The 19616-nt window shown below is 42.5% G+C and overlaps 1 protein-coding gene across 1 annotated transcript in view; it reads right to left on the bottom strand.

Annotated features, from left to right (window-relative positions):
• Window positions 1–4267: 4267 nt before the first annotated feature.
• The window catches only part of PTH2R (parathyroid hormone 2 receptor), a 56580-nt gene continuing 41231 nt past the window's right edge, over window positions 4268–19616 (bottom strand). The window contains exons 8-13 of the mRNA XM_081095136.1: window positions 18171–18231; window positions 16937–17003; window positions 13740–13834; window positions 8137–8275; window positions 6754–6795; window positions 4268–5532 (exon numbers count right to left, since the gene is read on the bottom strand). Of these exons, the coding sequence (XP_080951262.1) occupies window positions 5137–5532; window positions 6754–6795; window positions 8137–8275; window positions 13740–13834; window positions 16937–17003; window positions 18171–18231 (800 nt within the window). The 3' untranslated portion in view covers window positions 4268–5136. The remainder of the gene's footprint in view (window positions 5533–6753; window positions 6796–8136; window positions 8276–13739; window positions 13835–16936; window positions 17004–18170; window positions 18232–19616) is intronic.

The following is a 19616-nucleotide window of genomic DNA, read 5'->3' as shown; positions in this document are numbered from 1 at the left end:
TTTACCCAAGTTACTAAGAATATTACCAGTGGCATACAGGGAGCTTAGCCAATGAGTGGTCAGAAAAGGTGTTTCCTTGGTAGTTCACACCGATCCCCAGCTCAGACCCGCCCAGGCCTGACGCCTTGGCCAGAGGCTTCGAACCCCATCACCCTCCCATCACCGGATCGGCCCCTCGCCCAGGCCTGACACCTCTGGCCAAGGCATCAGGCCTGGGCAGGGGACTCCCATCTCCCTCCAATCGCCGGCTCCACCCTCTGTCCAGGCCTGACGCCTCGGCCAGAGGCGTCAATCTCCATCACCCTCCAATCTCTGTGCAGGCCTGATGCCTTGGCCAGAGGTGTCTACCCCCATCACCCTCCGATCACCGCATAGGCCCCTCACCCAGGCCTGACCCCTCGGCCAGAGACGTCAACATCCATCACCCTCCCATCACTGGATCAGCCCCTCATCCAGGCCTGACGCCTCTGACTGAGGCGTCAGGCCTGGGCAGGGGACCCCCAGACTCCTCCCATCACCCGCTCCACCCCCTCACCCAGGCCTAATGCCTCTGGCGGAGGCTTTAGGCTTGGGCAGGGGCCCCTCACAGCTTCGATGGCCGGCTCCGCCCCTGCCCAGGAGCCCCCTGGCTCAGGCCCTTCCTACGCTGCTCAGGGCCCACACAGGGCCTACCTCGGAGTGACCTGGGTGCCGATGATGTTCCCGGGACCCAGGCCACTGGGCACCTATGTATGCAAATTAACCGCCATCTTTGTTGGGTTAATTTGCATTCTCTCCTGACTGGCTGGTGAGCGTATCAGAGGGATGGTCAATTTACATGTTTGTCTATTATTAGGTAAGAAGATGGCAAGCTAGAGAACACTCCTTCCTGTAAATGCAGCATATAAAAAATACCATAAACACTGGCACAAGAATTTATCTCTATGCAGCAATCAGACAAAAACAATTACATAGACTAACTAATCAACCATTACAATTCTTTCCATATAGGCAATCAATATAAATCTGATAGGTTTCGTAACAAATTATCACAAACTCAGTGGCTTAAAAAAACACTAATGTATTATTATACATTTCTGTGTGTTAGAAGTCCAACACGGGTCTCACTCCATAGGGCTGTATTCCTTTCTCAGGGCTCTAGGAGAGAATTCATTTCCTTGTCTTTTCCTAGATTCTGGAGCCTGCCTACATTCCTTGGCTTATGGCCCTTTCCTCTACCTTCAAAGCCAGCAACAGTGGCAGCACTTATAACATCATTCTGAATTCCTCTTCTGCCTCCCTCTTCTCCTTCTCAGGACTTTTGTTACTACTATATTGGGCCCACCCTGATAACCCAGAATAATCTGCCTGATTAGTAATCCTTAATTCCAATTAAACTCTCCTCTTTGCAAATTACCTAATATAGTCACAGGTTCTGGGGGAGTGAAGATGGGTGCATTATTCTTCCTATCATAATCTCTAAGGGAGATCACCTCTGACTCATATAATATTAACCTCTGGGTGGAAATAATACACTGCAACTCATACATACCTTATTCGTTTTCTTCCAACGATTCAAAAATAGAGGAAGTGTTTGGAGGGTTTTTTGACAACTTTAGAACCTGCAAAGCAAAGGTGTTCCATGTTATTGAACAAGAGCAGAAAGAAACAATGCTATGACAGTAAGAGCTATGGGACCTATTTACACTAGGTGGTGAAAATTTATTATCACTGATGTCAGGCTTTCTTTTGGTTCCAGGAAAAATAGGGTATCAAAATGGAATATCCATGTCAACAAGCCATATCAGGCTGTCTTCACACACCCCTGGAACCTAGCATACCATCCATTTCATCCTTTTGCATCTGAAAGTTGCTGTATTTCCAAAGGGAAAAAAATATCTGCTGTATTCTAAGTCGTCACCTCAGAGTGACGACTTAGAAAGTGAAGCTTTGAATAGTGTGGGTGGGATCTGAAAGCACAGACTTTGTGGAATGAATTTTTCTCTGAATAGGCTCATCTACACAGCGTATTTGTTAGTATATCAAACTTAAGTTAAATTCCACTACATATAAAAATACTTGGTTGCTTAACTTATTAGGAAAAATTATATGGGATATCACACCCCCCCAAGAATATTTTAGAAAAATTTGTTCAAGTTCTATGTAAGCACATTGTCTAGATCAGGGGATGGAGCCAGAAAGGTAACAGAAATAATTGGACGTGGCCAGGAAGGCGCTGAGCATACTAGAGCCCGTCGGTCCCATCTGAAGAGGCCAGCCACCAGACACCAGACACTTCACCAGCTACCACTGATTGTTGTCACATAAGGTCCTCTGATATTTCCATAATTAAGAAAATAAGATTTCTATGTGGAATCGTTTAAATTTTCCATGTTGGCAACTCAATAATATACTGCAACCCAATGACAGACCAATGAAACACAGTAAAGGACCAAACTTAGCTTATCAGCCAATAGTTTGCACCTTCAGATCTAGATCAGCCAATCCTTGATAACTGCCTGATATTTTATTTGACAAATCAATAGACTAGTGTAACTTATTATCCTAAACTGTCTAATTGGATGCAAACATTATCAAAGCCTAGAAGGAAAAAAATGTGTATACACGATGAGATCAAGAGTCCTAGCAACTGAGGGGATCTTTGTTTCTCGAGGGGACAGATTATGTCTTATTTTTTGTTGTGGCCCCAGCACATAGCATAATGTCTGTCACATAGTAGGCTCGAAGTAAATGTTTGTTGAATTAATGAATGACTAAACTTTAAGGAAAATCTTGGTAGCTCTGAGGGTTTTATTTGTACTTGTTAATGTAGACAAGTAGTGGTCTAGTCTTAGAATCTGGTGTTGGCTTAGAAAGTAAAAACCCTTTGCCCTGGCCAGTGTAGCTCAGTTGGTTGGGCATCATTCCATAACACCGAAAGATTGCCGGTTTGATTCTCGGTCAGGGCACATGCCCAGGTTGTGGGCTCGATTCCCAGTGTGGGGTATGTAGAGGGCGTGCAGGAGGTAGCAAATCAGTGTTCTACTCTCATATCAATGATTCTCTCTCTCTTTAAAAAATCAGTAAAATTATTAAAGAAAAAAGTAAAAACCCTTCATATTTCCCATATTATCAAATATGCATATATTTATTCTAACAATTATTACATATTCCAACAATTTTTATATTGCAATTACCAATGAGGCCTTTTATAATATAATGGGGCAAAAGGAATTTAACTGAAAACAATACTGTAAACAACAATCCAAACCAAATATTTGTGTGCAATAATTTTTATGTTACAAAGTCCTTTCAGTATGTGATTTCTCTTATCATCAGATCATCTCTCTAAGGCAGACAGATATAATTTCACTTTAAAGAACTTGAACTATAAGGGAGGTTAACTTATTTTACAAAGCCTTGCACAAAATTAGAAATGGAGCTGCACTTACTCTCTGGCTCAGACCAGGATGGCTCTCTCCTAACAGGGAAGCAACGTGGAGGTGTGACAATACAGAAGTAAAGAGAATTAATTAAATATGCACAATGGCACCTTCATAAACAGGAAGGGTAGGGAAGGCCGACACTGGCACGGAGGAAGAAGGAAAGTAAGAGCACGGAGAGTGCAATGTTTGTCAAGAAGGTGTGCAGATGAGTGCCTTACTCATCATGACACCATTCGCATGCTGGTTGAATCAGTCAGCAAAGTGAGACAGATCAGCTGGACCTGTGTCATTTCACCCGGAAATGCATTGCTCTGTGAAATTTTCATTTCCCACATGTGTCTGTCTCCCTCACAACAGAGAAAACCTCATGAGGGTCACAGACTAAAACATTTACATGAAGAGCTTCTGAAGCACTCTCTACACAGAATTCATTCCAATTTCTTGAGTGGTTAATGGGTGACATTATATTGGTGACAGTATAGCAGTGGTTAAGAACAAAGGACTTGAAGTCAGTGTTCTAAAACCATGCTGTCAATGACTAGCTGTGTGACTTTGGGCAACCTACACTGCCTCTGTGAGTCACAGTACCATGTGTGAAAAAGGGTAACAGTGATAAGACTTACTCCCTAAGTTTGTCGTGAGGGTTAAATAAGTTAATGCTTGTAAACACCCAGCAGGACGCCGGGTACCTGACATGCACTCAGTAAATGTTTTGCTAATGCAACATACTGAAATGTCAAGTTCAGACAAGTCCTGGAGCCACATGCCGGTGTCCATAGAGGCAGAGAAGGGGCATTTGCTTGGTTCCCCAAACAAACTGAGACGCTGAGAGAAAACTTTAGAAAGTGACCCAACATGTATTTTTACAACAAACTTTTAATTTATCCCACATGCCATTTGGAATATAGTAATAGAACAAAGAGGAAAAAAGCATAGGAACAGTGTGATTCGCGATCAACAGAAATGATTACAAACAAAAGCAGTTTTCAGACACAAGCTCACCGACAGAAAGCCTTGGGGCAGGTCAAGGTTTACAAAGGAGTAAAGACCTGAGAAGTGGCTGGTCACAGAGGGGGGCATTCAAAAGGAGGAATATGTGCAATATTCTTTTTTAAGTAATTTCCTTTCTTCCCAGAAAGTTTAACTGTCATCAAGGAATAATCTTATCGAAGTGCAGCTAACTTACATTCCAGTGTGTACTTGTTCTTAGATATTTAATCTTTCAACATACATTTTCAGATCCTAATGGCTCCTAACACACGGGCAAAAAGAAGGCAGTGATAGAAGTACATTCAGGGGAGAAAGAGAAAAAAGAGAGTGTTAATTTCCTAAATGGAAATGACACCTACGAAATGATCTCTATCATTCTTAGAGTGGTATTTGTAAGAGAAAACTATAGGCAAGCAATTAAAACGTTTTCTACCCAAGAGTAGCCGATAAAGGAACAATCACAGAGCAAGTATCACACATCAATTTACAAGAGAATCTGATGTCAAAACAAGGTCATAAACTACATCAATGACACTTCTCCTTTTTGTGTCTTTAGTATGCATAGGAGCCAACTCATGTAGCCTGGCAATTTTTGTCAAGTAACACTCTAAGCCTGAATTTTCAGCTCTGGGGCTCAAGCAGAGGGATGATGGCCAAGCTCTTGGAGCATCAGCTCTTGGGCAACCAGATGGACCAGCTCTTTCAAGCCAGAGATGTTGATTCAGAGAACATCCTCTCTTTCTCCTTTGATTCTTTCAGGGACTGGGGTACCTTCCACTGGCCTGGAAGACACCTCCACTGGAGTTTCCTCTCCCTGCCTCCCGTTACCTTCCTTGGTCTCCTCATGGATCAAGTGTTGCTGGCAGTCCTGCTCTGAGTTACTCCGGACATAGCCGGGTAAAGTCACGTGGCTGTCGGGCTGCTGGCCGGCCGTCTTGGTCGCTTTGCCAGAGAGGAGGACCATGCGAGTGCTGGCTGCCATCTGCGAGTGGCTGCTGGTGCTGGGCGTCATGGTGGTGAGTACGGAGCCGTACCTGTGGCCGCCGCATGGGGGCGTCCTTTTCCAGTCGATGGAGAGATTCCACCGGCTCCACAACTTCTTCACCTCAGACTGAACCTAAACCACAAGAACCATATTGCGCATCAGAGACCATCAGGGAGACCCTGCAGCTTGCTGAGACGAGTGTTTGCCCTGATTTCAATGACAGTAATAATCATCCATTCAGGGTCCGCTGTGTGCCAGGGATTGGCATATATATTCCCTCTGGGTTTCAAAAAACCTTGAAGGCAGGTGTTAACTCCTGGAGATGAGCAAACTGAGGCTTACAGAGAGGAAAAAGGACTTGTCCAAGGTTAGTATTTTTTTAGTATATTTTTATTGATTTCAGAGAGGAAGGGAGAGGGAGAGAGAGAAAAGCATCCATGATGAGAGAGAATCATCGATCAGCTGCCTCCTGCACATCCCCTCCTGGGGAGTGAGCCTGCAACTTGGGCATGTGCCCTTGACCGGAATCGAACCCAGGACCCTTCAGTCTGCAGGCCAACACTCTATCCACTGAGCCACACTGGCAAGGGCCAAGGTTAGTATTTTAATGGAGGCTGAAATACAGCCAATAGAAATATCTGACTTGTGGGAGAGGAAAAAGAGGAGGGGGTTGGAGGAGAAAGAGAGATAAATAGTGGCAGCTGTGGCTGAGGAATGGCATGAAAGGGACTCAACCTGAAACGTGCCCTCCACCCCATCACCTTGCAGAGGCAGGCGGACTGAAGGAGGAAAAGGAAAGAGGTTGCACACTGAAATGCAGGCCCTGCTGATGTGTCCTCAATAGGGTGGGGCTCATTTCTGTTCCTTCAGTTGGAGAGTCAACGCCACTGCTAGCGCCCCTTTCCAGGGAAAGCTTATTGGGAATTCCCAGGGGGAATGGAAACCCGGGGAGCTGATGTCCCCTAAAAGAACAGCCCAACCCTAGACGAACAGAAACTGTCCCACCACCACCTGGTAGTTTAAAAAAAATGTCAAAATGTTCTAATCGATTTTGTCCCAAGAATACATATTTGAGTTTCTGATAGACCTTGAAATCGATTAATAAGTTCAAGCATTAACTGGAATGTGAAGCTCAGCGTCCTTCCAGGTCTCAATATGCATTCCAGGGAGTTGGTTTTTGATATCAGGGTTTATAACTGAATTGACCTTAGTTTACTGAAATGAATCCTTGCTTTCTCAAAATAATTTCTGATTAAAACATCTCTCCTCCCGTGGCCCACTTTGTCCTGTGACTCCTGGGGATCCCTAAGTGCTTCGGGCCCCATTGGGGGACTGGGCTCCCTTCGCACCTACCTCTCCATTGCAGTAGCAGTAGATGATCGACACGAAGAAACCCTGGAGGACAAAAGGCACGTGAGGTGCTGACCGTGCGTGAAGATCACAGCACTACTGTCGTCAAGTGACTCCTTCAGAAAATCTACACATTATCCCCTCCTAATGCTTCCAAATCCTTATGTTTACATTCAGTTTCTCTGAGATCTTTCCTTGGGGTCAGCTGAACCAAGCAACTGAATAAAACATGCAAAGCTATATACAAAGAACTGATTTCTATTACATTAGTTTCATTCATGTTGCCACTCAAGATGCCCGGATATCCCTGGTTGGTAAGAGATATTTATACACCGTGAATGCTGGGAACTGCAAACAAAGGGTACGATATGGTAAAAAGACAAACTTTCTTTCATTCATTCAAAAATATTCATTGAGCTTATACAATGCGAAGTGCTCGGCGTGCCAAGGATAAACAGTTTAATCAAGACAGACAAGGTCCCTGTTCTCTGAGGCCTTGTATTCTAGAAGGAAATACAGAGGGGTGAAATATAAACACATAGCCACAGGAGAAAAATGTAAGATGATAAGGGCTATGCATGCAAAATAAGTGGTGTTGACAGAGAAGAATGAAGATGAATCAGACAAGGAACTCCTCGCTGAGGAGGTGACATTGAAGCTGCTTGGAGTGACAAGGAGAAGCCAGGCCTTGTGAATAGTAAGGGGAAGAACATTCCAGGCAAAGGGGACCGCAAGTACAAACCCCTGGGGCTGGAATGGGCTTGAGGAACCCTGCCCGTCGGGCTGTGCACACCAGGAAATGGCATTTGGATTTTATTCTGAGTGCAATAGGAAGCCTCTGGTTATTCCCATCAGATAAGCGACATGATCAATTTATTTTTAAGGTTCTTCAGACTCAGGAGACAAGACTGAAGGCAGCAGGCGGTGGCAGCAAGTGCACTCGCAGGAAGAAGGGTCAGGAGGCATCTGCAGTAATCCATGTGACAGATGATGGTATTATTTTCAAACAAGAAAGATAAAATGTGCGGAAGCCACCTCTTTCTCTTTCTTGTCTTCCTTTTTCCCACTTCCCTCTTTCTCCTTCTTGTGCTTTCATTCATTGTCCCTACACATGCGGAGGTCCCCATTCTGTAGGAGGTTCACAGTTTACAACCACACCCTTTCTACACTGGCCACCCAGGCCTGCCTGTGAGGAACAGTTCCTCCTGTGGTCCTGGGGTAACCTGGCCTCTGCAGGATGGGAAAGCACAGGTGCCAGAGAATAGCGCCCTCTCCTGGCCCTCGGGAGACGGGCCAGAAAGCCAGCGAGGGGCCAAGAAAGAGGTTGTGAGGGGTGGGAGGTGGGGGAGCAAAATACAAGAACCAAATTGCTGGAAGGCACTCTACCTGAAAGGAGTTGAGGAAGAGCTCACAGTGCATCCGGATCTCCCACCCGAGCCCCGAGAAGGAGTGGGGCAGGCACACGAACACGATGTAATGCACCCCGAACACCAGCACCAGGACCAGCGTGGATTTGGCGAGTTTCCTGAAAGAGAGTGCAAAGCCTTTGGATTATTCAATTTAGAGTGCCTTTCCATGGAGACGGCTTGCTGGGAAAATATCAAGCTTAGAGAGCTCACAGGGGCTGACTTTTCCCATCTGTTTGGAGCCCATGGCTTCTGCTAGCTTACCCCCTCCCTTCTCATCCTGTCACTTTTATACTAAATCAGATAGTTTGTTCCCACCCCCCATGATTATTATCCCCTAAGTCTCTTTAATCGCATTATTCTTGCTTAAAGGACACTATCTTCATAAACCAGTTGAAATGTCTTCTCCACATCCTTGTTTCTCATACCTGAGTCACCTACAGTCCACTCGCTTTGAAAATTCTGCCATAAGTCCATTTTATTCAAGGTGGCATTCCTGGTAAGACAATGGGTTTCTCTGACCTAACTAATCCTTTCAACGTTCAGAGGCTCCTTAGGGTGCGCTCGTCCTCCTCCAGAATCCTGACTAGCGAGAACCCTCTTTCCATCACTGCATATCCGGGCAGGAGACCCTGAATACCTCCATGGCATTGTAATGTGGTCGAATCAGATAAAAGGGAACCTCAGGTTCTACATTTGCAGAACCTTGAGAGTCTGGTCTAAAATCAATCTGAAAGGAAAAGTGTGTTTCCTCCTTTCACACGAATGGGTAAATCCCCCTGGAAACTCTTTTCCAGCCACGCTAACTTGGTTCCTCCTGTGTATGCCTAAGAGCCAAAACCTAGGTTCAAACAAAAAAATAAAGAGGAGCAGCACACTGTGAAATGATCACAAATGAAAATGTTTAGGAACAGTTTGGCTCGATGCAGAGGAAGAGAACGTTGTCAAAGACTAAATTTAGTGGCTATCCTGCTAGCCCAGCCACCTGGGTTTTCTCTCTTTCCTATGACCAGGCTCATCTGCATCTCTCCAGAGATAAAAGTCAATTTGTAGAAAAAAGATTGAAATTCATTTTCTACTGCTATGGAACAAATTACCATAAATTTAGTAGCTTAAATCATTTATTATCTCTCAGTTTCTCTGTGCCACAGGCCAGGCACAACGGAGTTGGGTCCTCTGCTCAGGGTCTGACAAAGTTGGAGGTGCGGTGTTGGCCAGGGACCAGGGACCCTGCATTCCCATCTGGACCTCAGGGTTCTCTCCCAAGTTCATTCACACTGCTGGCAGAGCTCAGTTCCTTGCAGCTGTGGGATTGCTGGTGGGGTTACTCGGTTCCTACAGACTTCCCTCAGGGTGTCCTCAGGTCCTAGCCATAGGTCCTCACATGTCAGATTACTTCCTCAAAGCCAGTGAGAGAATCTCTCTCCAGAATGCCAGGATGGAGTCTCATATAAAGTGTCCTAATCACAGGACCCATCACCTTTGCCATACAATGTAATCTAATCAAGGCAGAAACCATCCAATCACAGGTCTTGCCCACACTCAAGGAAGAGCATGAGAGTGGGGATTATATAGGGCATGTAAACCCGGGGAGGCAAGAGTCTTGGGGGCTATTTTAGAAATCTCCCTATCATAGCAGTTCAAATAATTGCTACCCATAGAAATGCAAATTGTGTCCAGTGGAATGCCACTAATGATAGCCCTACGGATGTGCACAAGTTTTTCTAATGTGCATCCATTTGTAAATTCATTTCAGCAGTCATTGTTCTCTTTAAAACATATGTGCTATCTTACCATTTCCTTCATTTATAAGTTAAATAAAATCTTTGAAATGTATTCACTTATATTTGTATAAGGGTTATGATTACATCCTCTTAAAATTTATCCTTCAAAAACAGTGAACGAGTTAGGGCAGCAGTGTATCCTAGGCCAGTGCATACATGGGCCATCCATCTGTCTATCCTATATAATAAAAGTGTAGTATGCAAATTGTCCCCTTGACCAGGAGTTCATCCGGGAATTTGACCAGGGGACGGGGCCAGCCAGGGAGAGGGAGGGAGGCCCCAGCCAGCAGCAGTGGCAGGCAGCCAGGGGAAGGCAGGGGCCTCTAGTTCACTTATAAAGATGGAGTTTTCCAGACATCAAATCACTCAGCAGTCCTGGGCACTGCTTTGTTTCAGGGTCCATCTGGTCACTGATGCACACTGTACATCTTTGCAGCCCAGCTCTCCGAAAAGGCACAGTTGTCCAATGAGGTGACTCACAGATGAAAAACTGTAAGTGGCCTCGGGCTTGCCGGAAACATGGTGGTGACTCTGGGTCCCCGGGCAAAGCAAAAAAGTGTAATGTTTGTTGGATTCAGTGTCCTATGTAGAAAACAAATACCCAGTTCTTACAATATCTCTCCCGAGCTGATCTCTCCCCGGGTGAAATCTCTACTTGTCTTTTAACACATTGCGGACCAGTAGTTTTATTGCTAGCTTTACCCAGTGGCCAGATCAGCTTCTATTGAACGAGTACAAAAAACGTTTTACATAAATGTAAAAGGCACGCTTTAAAATTAAATGCCCATTGCATTTTGAAGTTATTTATTACATGTTCTTACAAGCTAATATCTTTTTAAAATATGGTACTTTGTAAAACACTGTGTAATAACAGAAAACATGAGAATTCTCGTGATCCGTCCACAATGTGTTCAGAGTCAACTTAGCTTAAAAAAACAAAACTCTTTCTTCCTTTCAACCCTTCTTGGCCTTGAATTAATCTTTCCTTCTTTTCTACACATATAACTCTCTCTCCCTCTCTCCTGATAAAAGCCGTATGAGAGCCCTAGGCGGTTTTGCTCAGTGGATAAAGCACCAGCCTGCAGACCAAAGGTTGCATAGGGCCCGGGCCCTGGTCAGGATGCAGCCAATCTATGTGTTTCTCTCACATCGATGTTTCTCTCTGTCTTTCCCTCTCTCTTCTACTCTCTCCAAAAGATCAATGGAAAAATATCCTCGGGTGAGGATTAACAAAACAAAGAAAGAAAGAAGAAAACCATATGAGAGAGCTTTTATGATCTCTTGTTCAGGTGAAGATAGAAGCTCAAAAAAGGAATGTATTCACCCAAAGTTACACAATTAGTAGTAGATTCAGCCTTAAAATCTGTCCTCTTTACTATCATGCTATGTAACAAATACTGGTTAAATGTATTCCAAAAATAACAAATATTAAATATGATTTTTGTGTAATATTGCATGGAAAGTCAAATTAGCCAAAACATTCAAATATTCCTTTCCACTAAATCTTTCATTTTTCTTATCTCTCCTGTTCTTCCAGTCCTGGTAATCTTTGCTTACTTTGCAAAAGAATTGAGTTATAATTTAAAAAAGAAAAAAAATGTATTAGCTCTGTTGTTAAATCTGATTGATTTTCTTCAATCCTGTTGTAAAATAAGTTATTGTAAATTGCTGTTATGCAAGATGTCACCTTCAGGGGAAACTGAGTAAAGGGTATATGAGATCTCTGCATTATTTTTATAACTGCATGTAATTCCACAATTATCTCAAAGTAAAAAGTTTTTTAAAGCTGACTGTATTAACATATTAACTCCTTTCAATGTTAAGCCAGTATAGCGACAAAGTGATCTCATGTACTTTTCAGAAGTCTTTCCTTGTGTTTGCAAGCTCACCTGGAGACTCTCTCAGCTCTGAAATATGTTTAAAAATGTTTAAAAGCTGGTCTAGACACCACAATTTGGAAGTATATTTTTTCATTGCTTTATTTTAACACAAATATTTGAACATTTGTTTGACAAAAGTAATAACCAAAAGAGCTATAAGTTTAAAGGCACAAAAATGAATGGGTATAAACACGAAGATTCAATTAAGCCTCCTGGGAGGAATATCACTGGGACAGACACAGATTACATTTTCCTCAGTCTCTCTGTTTAAAAGTGAGAAGCTACTTAAACCTGATGGTCTAAGGCAGGGGTGGGCAAACTTTTTGACTCGAGGGCCACAATGGGTTCTTAAATTGGACCGGAGGGCCGGAACAAACGCATGGATGGAGTGTTTGTGTGAACTAATATAAATTCAAAGTAAACATCATTACATAAAAGGGTACAGTCTTTTTTTTTTTTAGTTTCATTCATTTCAAATGGACCGGATCCGGCCCGCGGGCCGTAGTTTGCCCACGGCTGGTCTAAGGCCTCAGAAACCGAATACTGAATTGAATTCCCAAATCCATGCCAAATAGGTTCCCACGTTTTTCTCTCCAAAAAAGGAAGTCATTTCCCACTAGGTTTTTACCTGTAGCTCAAGTTTGAACATTATTAAAAATAAATGTTTCGTCAATGAGTAACATGTATTTTGGCTGAAAAAATACTTTCCCTGACAACTCTTAGTCTAGCCCAGGGGTGGGCAAACTTTTTTGACTCGAGGGCCACAATGGGTTCTTAAACTGGACCGGAGGGCCAGAACAAAAGCATGGATGGAGGGTTTGTGTGAACTAATATAAATTCAAAGTAAACATCATTACATAAAAGGGTACGGTCTTTTTTTTTTTTTTTTTAGTTTTATTCATTTCAAACGGGCCGGATCTGGCCTGTGAGTCGTAGTTTGCCCACGGCTGGTCTAGACCATGTTCTAATTAATGACTTCAAACTTAAGAAATTTCTGGGTACCAGGTTACTTTAAATCAATTCTGCATTCTTAATAGGTTATTTCAGTCCTTGATAAATTTTTCTCTTCAATTATTCTGAGAAATAATCGCCATGAATAAACTCAAAATATTGTTTGCCCTGTTTTTAAGATAATCCACCCTTTGTCCTCTCCAGAATTGCTCAAATCTCGTAGGCAGCTTTTCACTAAAAACACAAGTTCACATCATTCAGAACTACAGAAATAAGTCGCTTTTATTCAGAACTAGAGAAATAAGCAGCTTCCCAACACCACTGCACTGTTTTGCTTTCTGAAAAAGAATGAAAGGCTACTTATAGTTTCCATTGTTCTATCATTGGGAGAAATGGACACACCCTTAACTTAGTTGGATAATGATCATAAATACTCAATTTGCCCATTTCTTCATGAAAGATGGAATAATGGACATGCTCAAACAGTCCATATGAAAGTTAAAAATTTATATATGGTAGGTGCAAAGTTGATGGAAAGACTAAAAACAATATAGCAATCCTTTTTTTCAGTTATACTATTTTAAGAATGAAATAAGAGCCAAGTCTCTGAGCATGAGCTACCTGTGACTCTGGGCATGGTGCCATCTCCTTAATAAATCCTTACTTTTTTGGCTACCAAAACAAAGCAAAACAAAAGAATGCAAATAAAAATTGTCTGCCAAGATCATCAACAGGAGATTTTTGGGAGGTGCTTGCTTCGGCAAAAAATATATGTACTCTGAATTTAAGCATATTGGGCAATTTTTAGGTTATTTATATATTTTTTTCTGATAAGCTACAAATTGAACCAAACAAAAATACACATTCATAAATTTATCTTTAGAGACATTTCAGATCAACTGTTATCTTTTCTTTATACTAAATTGTACCAGAATATTTCTTCTGATGGATGCCTGTCCCAGAATTACCTGTATTGCTTTCTTGTGTCATGCCCAACTGCATTGGTCTCCCAAATTTTGGTAGCCAGAACTCTAACCGTATTCAGAAACAGAATAAAATTCAGCTGAAAGAGAAGGTAAGATTACAAAGAATTATTACGTTTGTCTTCTAGTTGTTTATAAAATTATATAAGTTGAACATCTTTGTGTTCAAAGACTGAACATTACAATGGATGAAAAGATAGAGCCGACTAGCACGGGATGCAGGAAACAACTAAGACAGAGTTCCTCTTTCTCTTTTCCTTAACTGATGAATTCAAGATCTCATATTTCTGCAAATCCCAAAACCTTTCTCTACCCCTTATGACTGGCATCTTTGAGGCCATCTTCTAAGTACTCAGGAGCAAGGCTGATCAGTTTCTGTGACTGCATTTCTGTTCCGCTGTTTCAGTCTCGCTGACACCAGTGTAGATGCAGGTCCTCAGGGGACAGTGCCCGGCTCGGTCAGGACTCACCGCATCTGCCAGTTTCACCATGACCACTTCTAGACCACGCTGCCCTGCCTGCTGCTCCCCCTGCTCTTCAGGCAGAACATCCTGCTCCCTCGAATGACGCCCTGTAAGGCCCAGGACCAAATCAGAGCTCTGTGTTCTGTTGTCAATTAGCAAAGATTCCTCTCAGGTTTTGATGTTTTATAAAAGAATTTTAAAAGCATCCTCAAATCAACCTCAAGATGTTGCAGGTGAATAATTAAGTTATATTTGAGAGATTTATTTTCAGAATAAAAAAATTAATGTTTTCTAATGACGCTAATTCGCATTAACATAATTTTAACATAATGTGAGCAAAACACAGAAAACAACAGTGCTACAAGTTTAGATTCTAGGATTCCCAAATCAAGTGGTTCCTTCCATATTTGTACTAAAGTCTGATTATCTCTAAAATTCAATTATTAGAATTTATTCCCATTAGAACCTATAAATACTCATCCTTTACAAACTCCTTGATTCTCTTAAATTCATTTTGCTTCATATATTGCTCAGAAATTCTGACCACATTTTATCAGATTTTCTCTCAGATATACAAGAATCCAATTAATAGAATCTATGCTATTATAATTTCCAAAGCCAGAATTAAGATAGGGATCCAACTTACATTTAAAATCCCTGGCATATATGGAAACTATATATTTACATAAAACCATGCTACAAGTATGTAACACTGAAAAACAAACCATTGATCCTAAAGTTAATATATAAAAACACTATAATATTGCTATAAAGATGGAAAGATAAAAAAAAGATGGAAAAATAATTTCCCATAAATTCAATAAAGAATATTTTTTTATTTATTTACATTGAATTTATTGGACAAGAAACAATCTTGACATGTTTTGGAATGCAAGTGAAAAGAACATGGTCAATAATATATGTTATAGCCCTAGCCGGTTTGGCTCAGTGGATAGAGCATCAGCCTGCAGACCAAAGGGTCCCGGGTTCAATTCCAGTCAAGGGCACGTACCTTGGTTGCAGGCTCCTCCCAGGCCCAGGCCCTGGTCCGGGCGTGCAGGAGGCAACCAATCAATGTGTTTCTTTCACACTGATGTTTTTCTGTCTTTCCCTCTCTCTTCCACTCTCTCTAAAAGATCAATGGAAAAATATCCTATATATATATTATAGTCTTTGTTTTGTCACACTAGCCAGGTGACCAATATCTGGGCTTCCATTTCCTTCTCTAGGAAAATGAAAAGGTTGCATGACATGGACTCAGAAGTTCTGCAATTATACTTGCTTTCTGCTATTATTTCCCGCCTTCCCTCTTACGTTCCCAGGATGTCTAACTTGTATGCCTGTTTTATTTTTTCAACAAGTATTTACTGAGTGACCACTATTTGCCAGGAAACTTGCTAGGCACTAGGAATACAGTTTAGAAAAAACAGGGTTTTTGTTCACTTAACCTTGCAATGTGATGGGCATTCAACAACCAACCACAAGCATTATTCACTGTGATGATCTTGAGAAGGGAAAACCCCATTACGGTCTGCAGGTTATGCTAGGTGGCTCAGTGGCTGAACATCCATCTCTGAACCAGGAGGTCACGGTTCAATTCCCAGTCAGGCCACATGCCTGGGTTGTGGGCTTATTCTCCAGTGTGGGGCGTGCAGGAAGCAGCGGATCAGTGATTCTCTCTCATCACTGATGTTTCTATCTCTCCCTCTCCCTTCCTCTCTGAAATCAATCAAAATATTAAAAATAAATAAATAAAGTAAGGAGCAGAGAAGGAAGCGCATCTCAGCCTTGCAGGGGTACAGTGTACAATGAAATGGACCGAGTGGACAAGTTCAAGGAACTGAACGGAAGACAGGGTCCCTGAGGCACTGCTGCAGAGGGGTGCAGGCATGAGGGACAGGATAGTCCTTCCTAGAGTCTCGGGATTTAGATTGTATTATAAATACAGGAGCTCCCTGGGTAGAGACAGTGACCCTGAAGTCAGAATCCCAGTTCCACCACTTACTAGCTCATGACCTTGGGCAGTTTCCTCATTTGGAGTGAGGGGGAGGATTAGAAAAATTAGTACAGCAAAGCTGTGGCCAGCAGCGGTAAGCACGCTGCAGTGTTTTTAGCATCAGCATCATCCTTCCTGGCTTCGGGACACAGGCAGCTCTGCGGGAAGAGCACCGCAGTCAGAGTGCTGAGATGGGGTCCTGGGCTCGTCTCCCCGCTTACAGGCTGGTTCTACAATAGGAACCAAAGGAAACTGTGATAACCCTGACCTGTAATAATGCAACAGGAAGGTAACGCTCGGTGAGCAGAAAGGTGCTCTTTGAGACTAAATGGACTTTGTAATATTGGAAAAACCTTAAGAATCCTTGCATTAGAACTGTCATAATTATACTTCAAGAAGACGCAAATGGCCTTTTCTACCTAAGTCCCCTTCCAGAATTCTTGAGGGTACCATCTTGTACTTGTTCTTCACCAATGGCCAATCTTTTAGAAGCTCTATCACCACCTTCCTGTTTCACTTTGCAAGTTAGAAACTCAGCAGATAACTTTCTCGGTGTCAGCCACGAATAAGGGTCTGAGCCCCAGCCCAGACTCCCAACAGCGGCCGCTGTACTGTGACCGTGTCCTTAATCTTCCTAGAACTGTGACAAACTCTCCGGGTTTTAGCAGCAGCTTAATTCTGCATCCTTTTCTTTTTTAATCTATCCAGGCTTTTACACTTACCCCGATAGCTGCTAAGATAGGGGCTTGATAAATCCACTTTATGTCTCCAGCACTAAGCTCCCAGCACCTGAGACAGGAAAAAAAGCTTTCGTGAACAAATTGGCAAACAAACAGGCAGTGAGAATTAAGTAGTATTTTAAGTTTTACAAAGAACTCCAGTCCCGAGCATTTAAGACAACAAGAAAAAAAAATCTCATAAAACACCCAAACCAGTGGGAAAAAAAGTGTAATGTGTCCTGATTTCCATACCATTTGCTATAGAGTGTTATAAATATTCATGAATTATTTTTATCGTAACAAGAGTCAAAACCATGTTTCCAGAGCCACAAAAAAATTAGTCTTCTAAATGTGGTGCATCTGGTACTTTATTTTTATTATTATTGGAACTGATACTTTTATTTTACAAGCAATTCAATTTTATAACTTCACAACTTGTAGAACACTGATAATAATGAAAATCATTCTTATCCATAGGAATGCAGTAGAAAAGCTACAATAATGCAGATGATTCTTATTGATAGGAATGTAATAAAAAACTGAATGCAAATACTTTTTGTCCATAGAAATGAAAATTTTAGCTATGTTCAGTGAAATATAATTGATTAGTGTCCTGATCTGTCCTTTCAAAGCCAGACTTTGAAATTCTCTGCATCTTGGCCATCTGGAGAAAAACTAAACAGGCTTCGTTTTAGAAGATACTCTAAACTCTATTGAACATACAAAGGAAGGCTTTTACAGTTCTAAAATTCTATAAGGAGTGTCATTTAATCACCTTTTCATGTAACAGAAGTGCATGAGTCGGCTCGAGCTGCCATTACATCTTACACACTGGGTGGCTTCAACAACAGACATTTACTTCCTCCTAGTCTAAAGGCTGGAAGTCCCAGATCCAGGTGTCAGCAGGGTCTGATTCTGTGGAGGCCTCTCCTGCTGTCCTGTTGCTGTGCCCACAAGACCTATACTCTGTATGCACACGGAGAGGTAGGACGCTCTCTGGTTCCTCCTCTTATAAGGGCACCAATCCTATCATCTCAGAGCCCCACCCTTATGACCTCATTCAGCCTGAATTACATCCTTTGGACCCCATCTCCATATACAGTCACACTGGGGGTTAGGGCTTCCACAAATACATTTTGGGGGCACACAATTCTGTCAATAGCAATAAGTTTGACCATGAGAACAGACAGAGGGCACCTGAATGCTTTTCTACATTTACCTCTTCTTTTTCACTCACCTTGCATCAGCCACGGTTGCTCGTGCCACAGCCCAGCCTGCAACAAATACTGCGGGGAACCCTGCAATCAGAAAAGAATTCAGAGACCATGTTGTTGCTTTTTTAAGATGAAGAGATTTTTTTCTTATATTCACACACATAAAAATATACTATTAAAGTGGAGAGAGGGAAAACAGACATGGAAAATGTTACTATGTGAACAAGATAAGTTCTAATTTTCTTGTTGTCCATTTGAGAAGTGAGCCAATACAGGGATGTTACTTGGTCCCAAAAGTCTGAGGATGAAGGTTGGCCCAATTTTCATATGAGTGGACTGAAGTTCCTGGGGCCAGAAGCAAGCAGTGGTGGGTGCATTTTGAATATAACACATATTATCAGAACAGGCAAACAAAAAACAAAATAACATAAAGGGTCACGCTGCATGCTTCTTATGTGTGGTATCTCGACACATATCTCCGTATTTCAATTGCATTTACTGCCAAATGGATGATCAAATAATGTTTACTAGATTGAAGTCACTTTACACAGAAATAATAAAACTGGAAATGTAGTGCCTTTTCCTGATTATTTTCAGAGCATACAGAACATGAAAATATTCTACATACAAGCCTGGCAATGTGGACATGTCTACACAGTATAACCAGAAAAGGTGCTTTTTTATGATAATATGTACATTCTGACATTTTATCTTGACAGTTGATAATTAAGAATGGCTGCTGATATAGAGGTAAATTACATTCAATAAGGATAAAGAAACAAGACTAACACCTTTTAAGTATAGAACTAGCTATATTTTTTAAATGTGTGGTTGAAAGAACAAAATGGAACCAAGAATAAAATGCTACATTTATGAGGAAACTGAGGCAGAGGTGGGAAAAATGAAGAATGAGGTTGGCTGGAAGAAAAGAAACATAGGCATCATCAGTATTTGCCCATACTCCTCTATATACCTTATTTTGTAATAATGATGTGTAAAAACAGTCATCCTATATAATAAAGCAGTAATATGCAAATTGACCATCACACCATCACACAAGATGGCCACCCCCATGTGGTCAAAGATGGCCACCCCCATTTGGTCAGAAGGTGGCTGCCACAAGATGGCCGGCAGGGGAGGGCCATTGTGGGCGATCAGGCCAGCAGGGGAGGGCAGTTGGGGGCGACCAGGTCAGCAGGGGAGTGCAGCTGGGGGAGACCAGGCCGGCAGGGGAGGGCAGTTGGGGGCGACCAGGCCTGCAGGGGAGGGCAGTTGGGGGTGACCAGGCTGGCAGGGGAGAGCAGTTGGGGCGATCAGGCCGGCAGGGGAGGACAGTTGTGGGTCAATCAGGCTGGCAGGAGAGTGGTTAGGGGGGCAATCAGGCTGGCAGGCAGAAGCGGTTAGGGGCAATCAGGCAGTCAAGCAGGCAAGCAAGTGGTTGGGAGCCAGCAGTCCCTGATTGTGAGAGG

This window comes from Myotis nattereri (genome assembly GCF_964212035.1).
Source record: "Myotis nattereri genome assembly, chromosome: 7".
Lineage (NCBI taxonomy): Eukaryota > Metazoa > Chordata > Mammalia > Chiroptera > Vespertilionidae > Myotis > Myotis nattereri.
The sequence above is the reverse complement of the archived record's forward strand: the minus strand, read 5'-3'. Positions and strand labels throughout refer to the sequence as shown.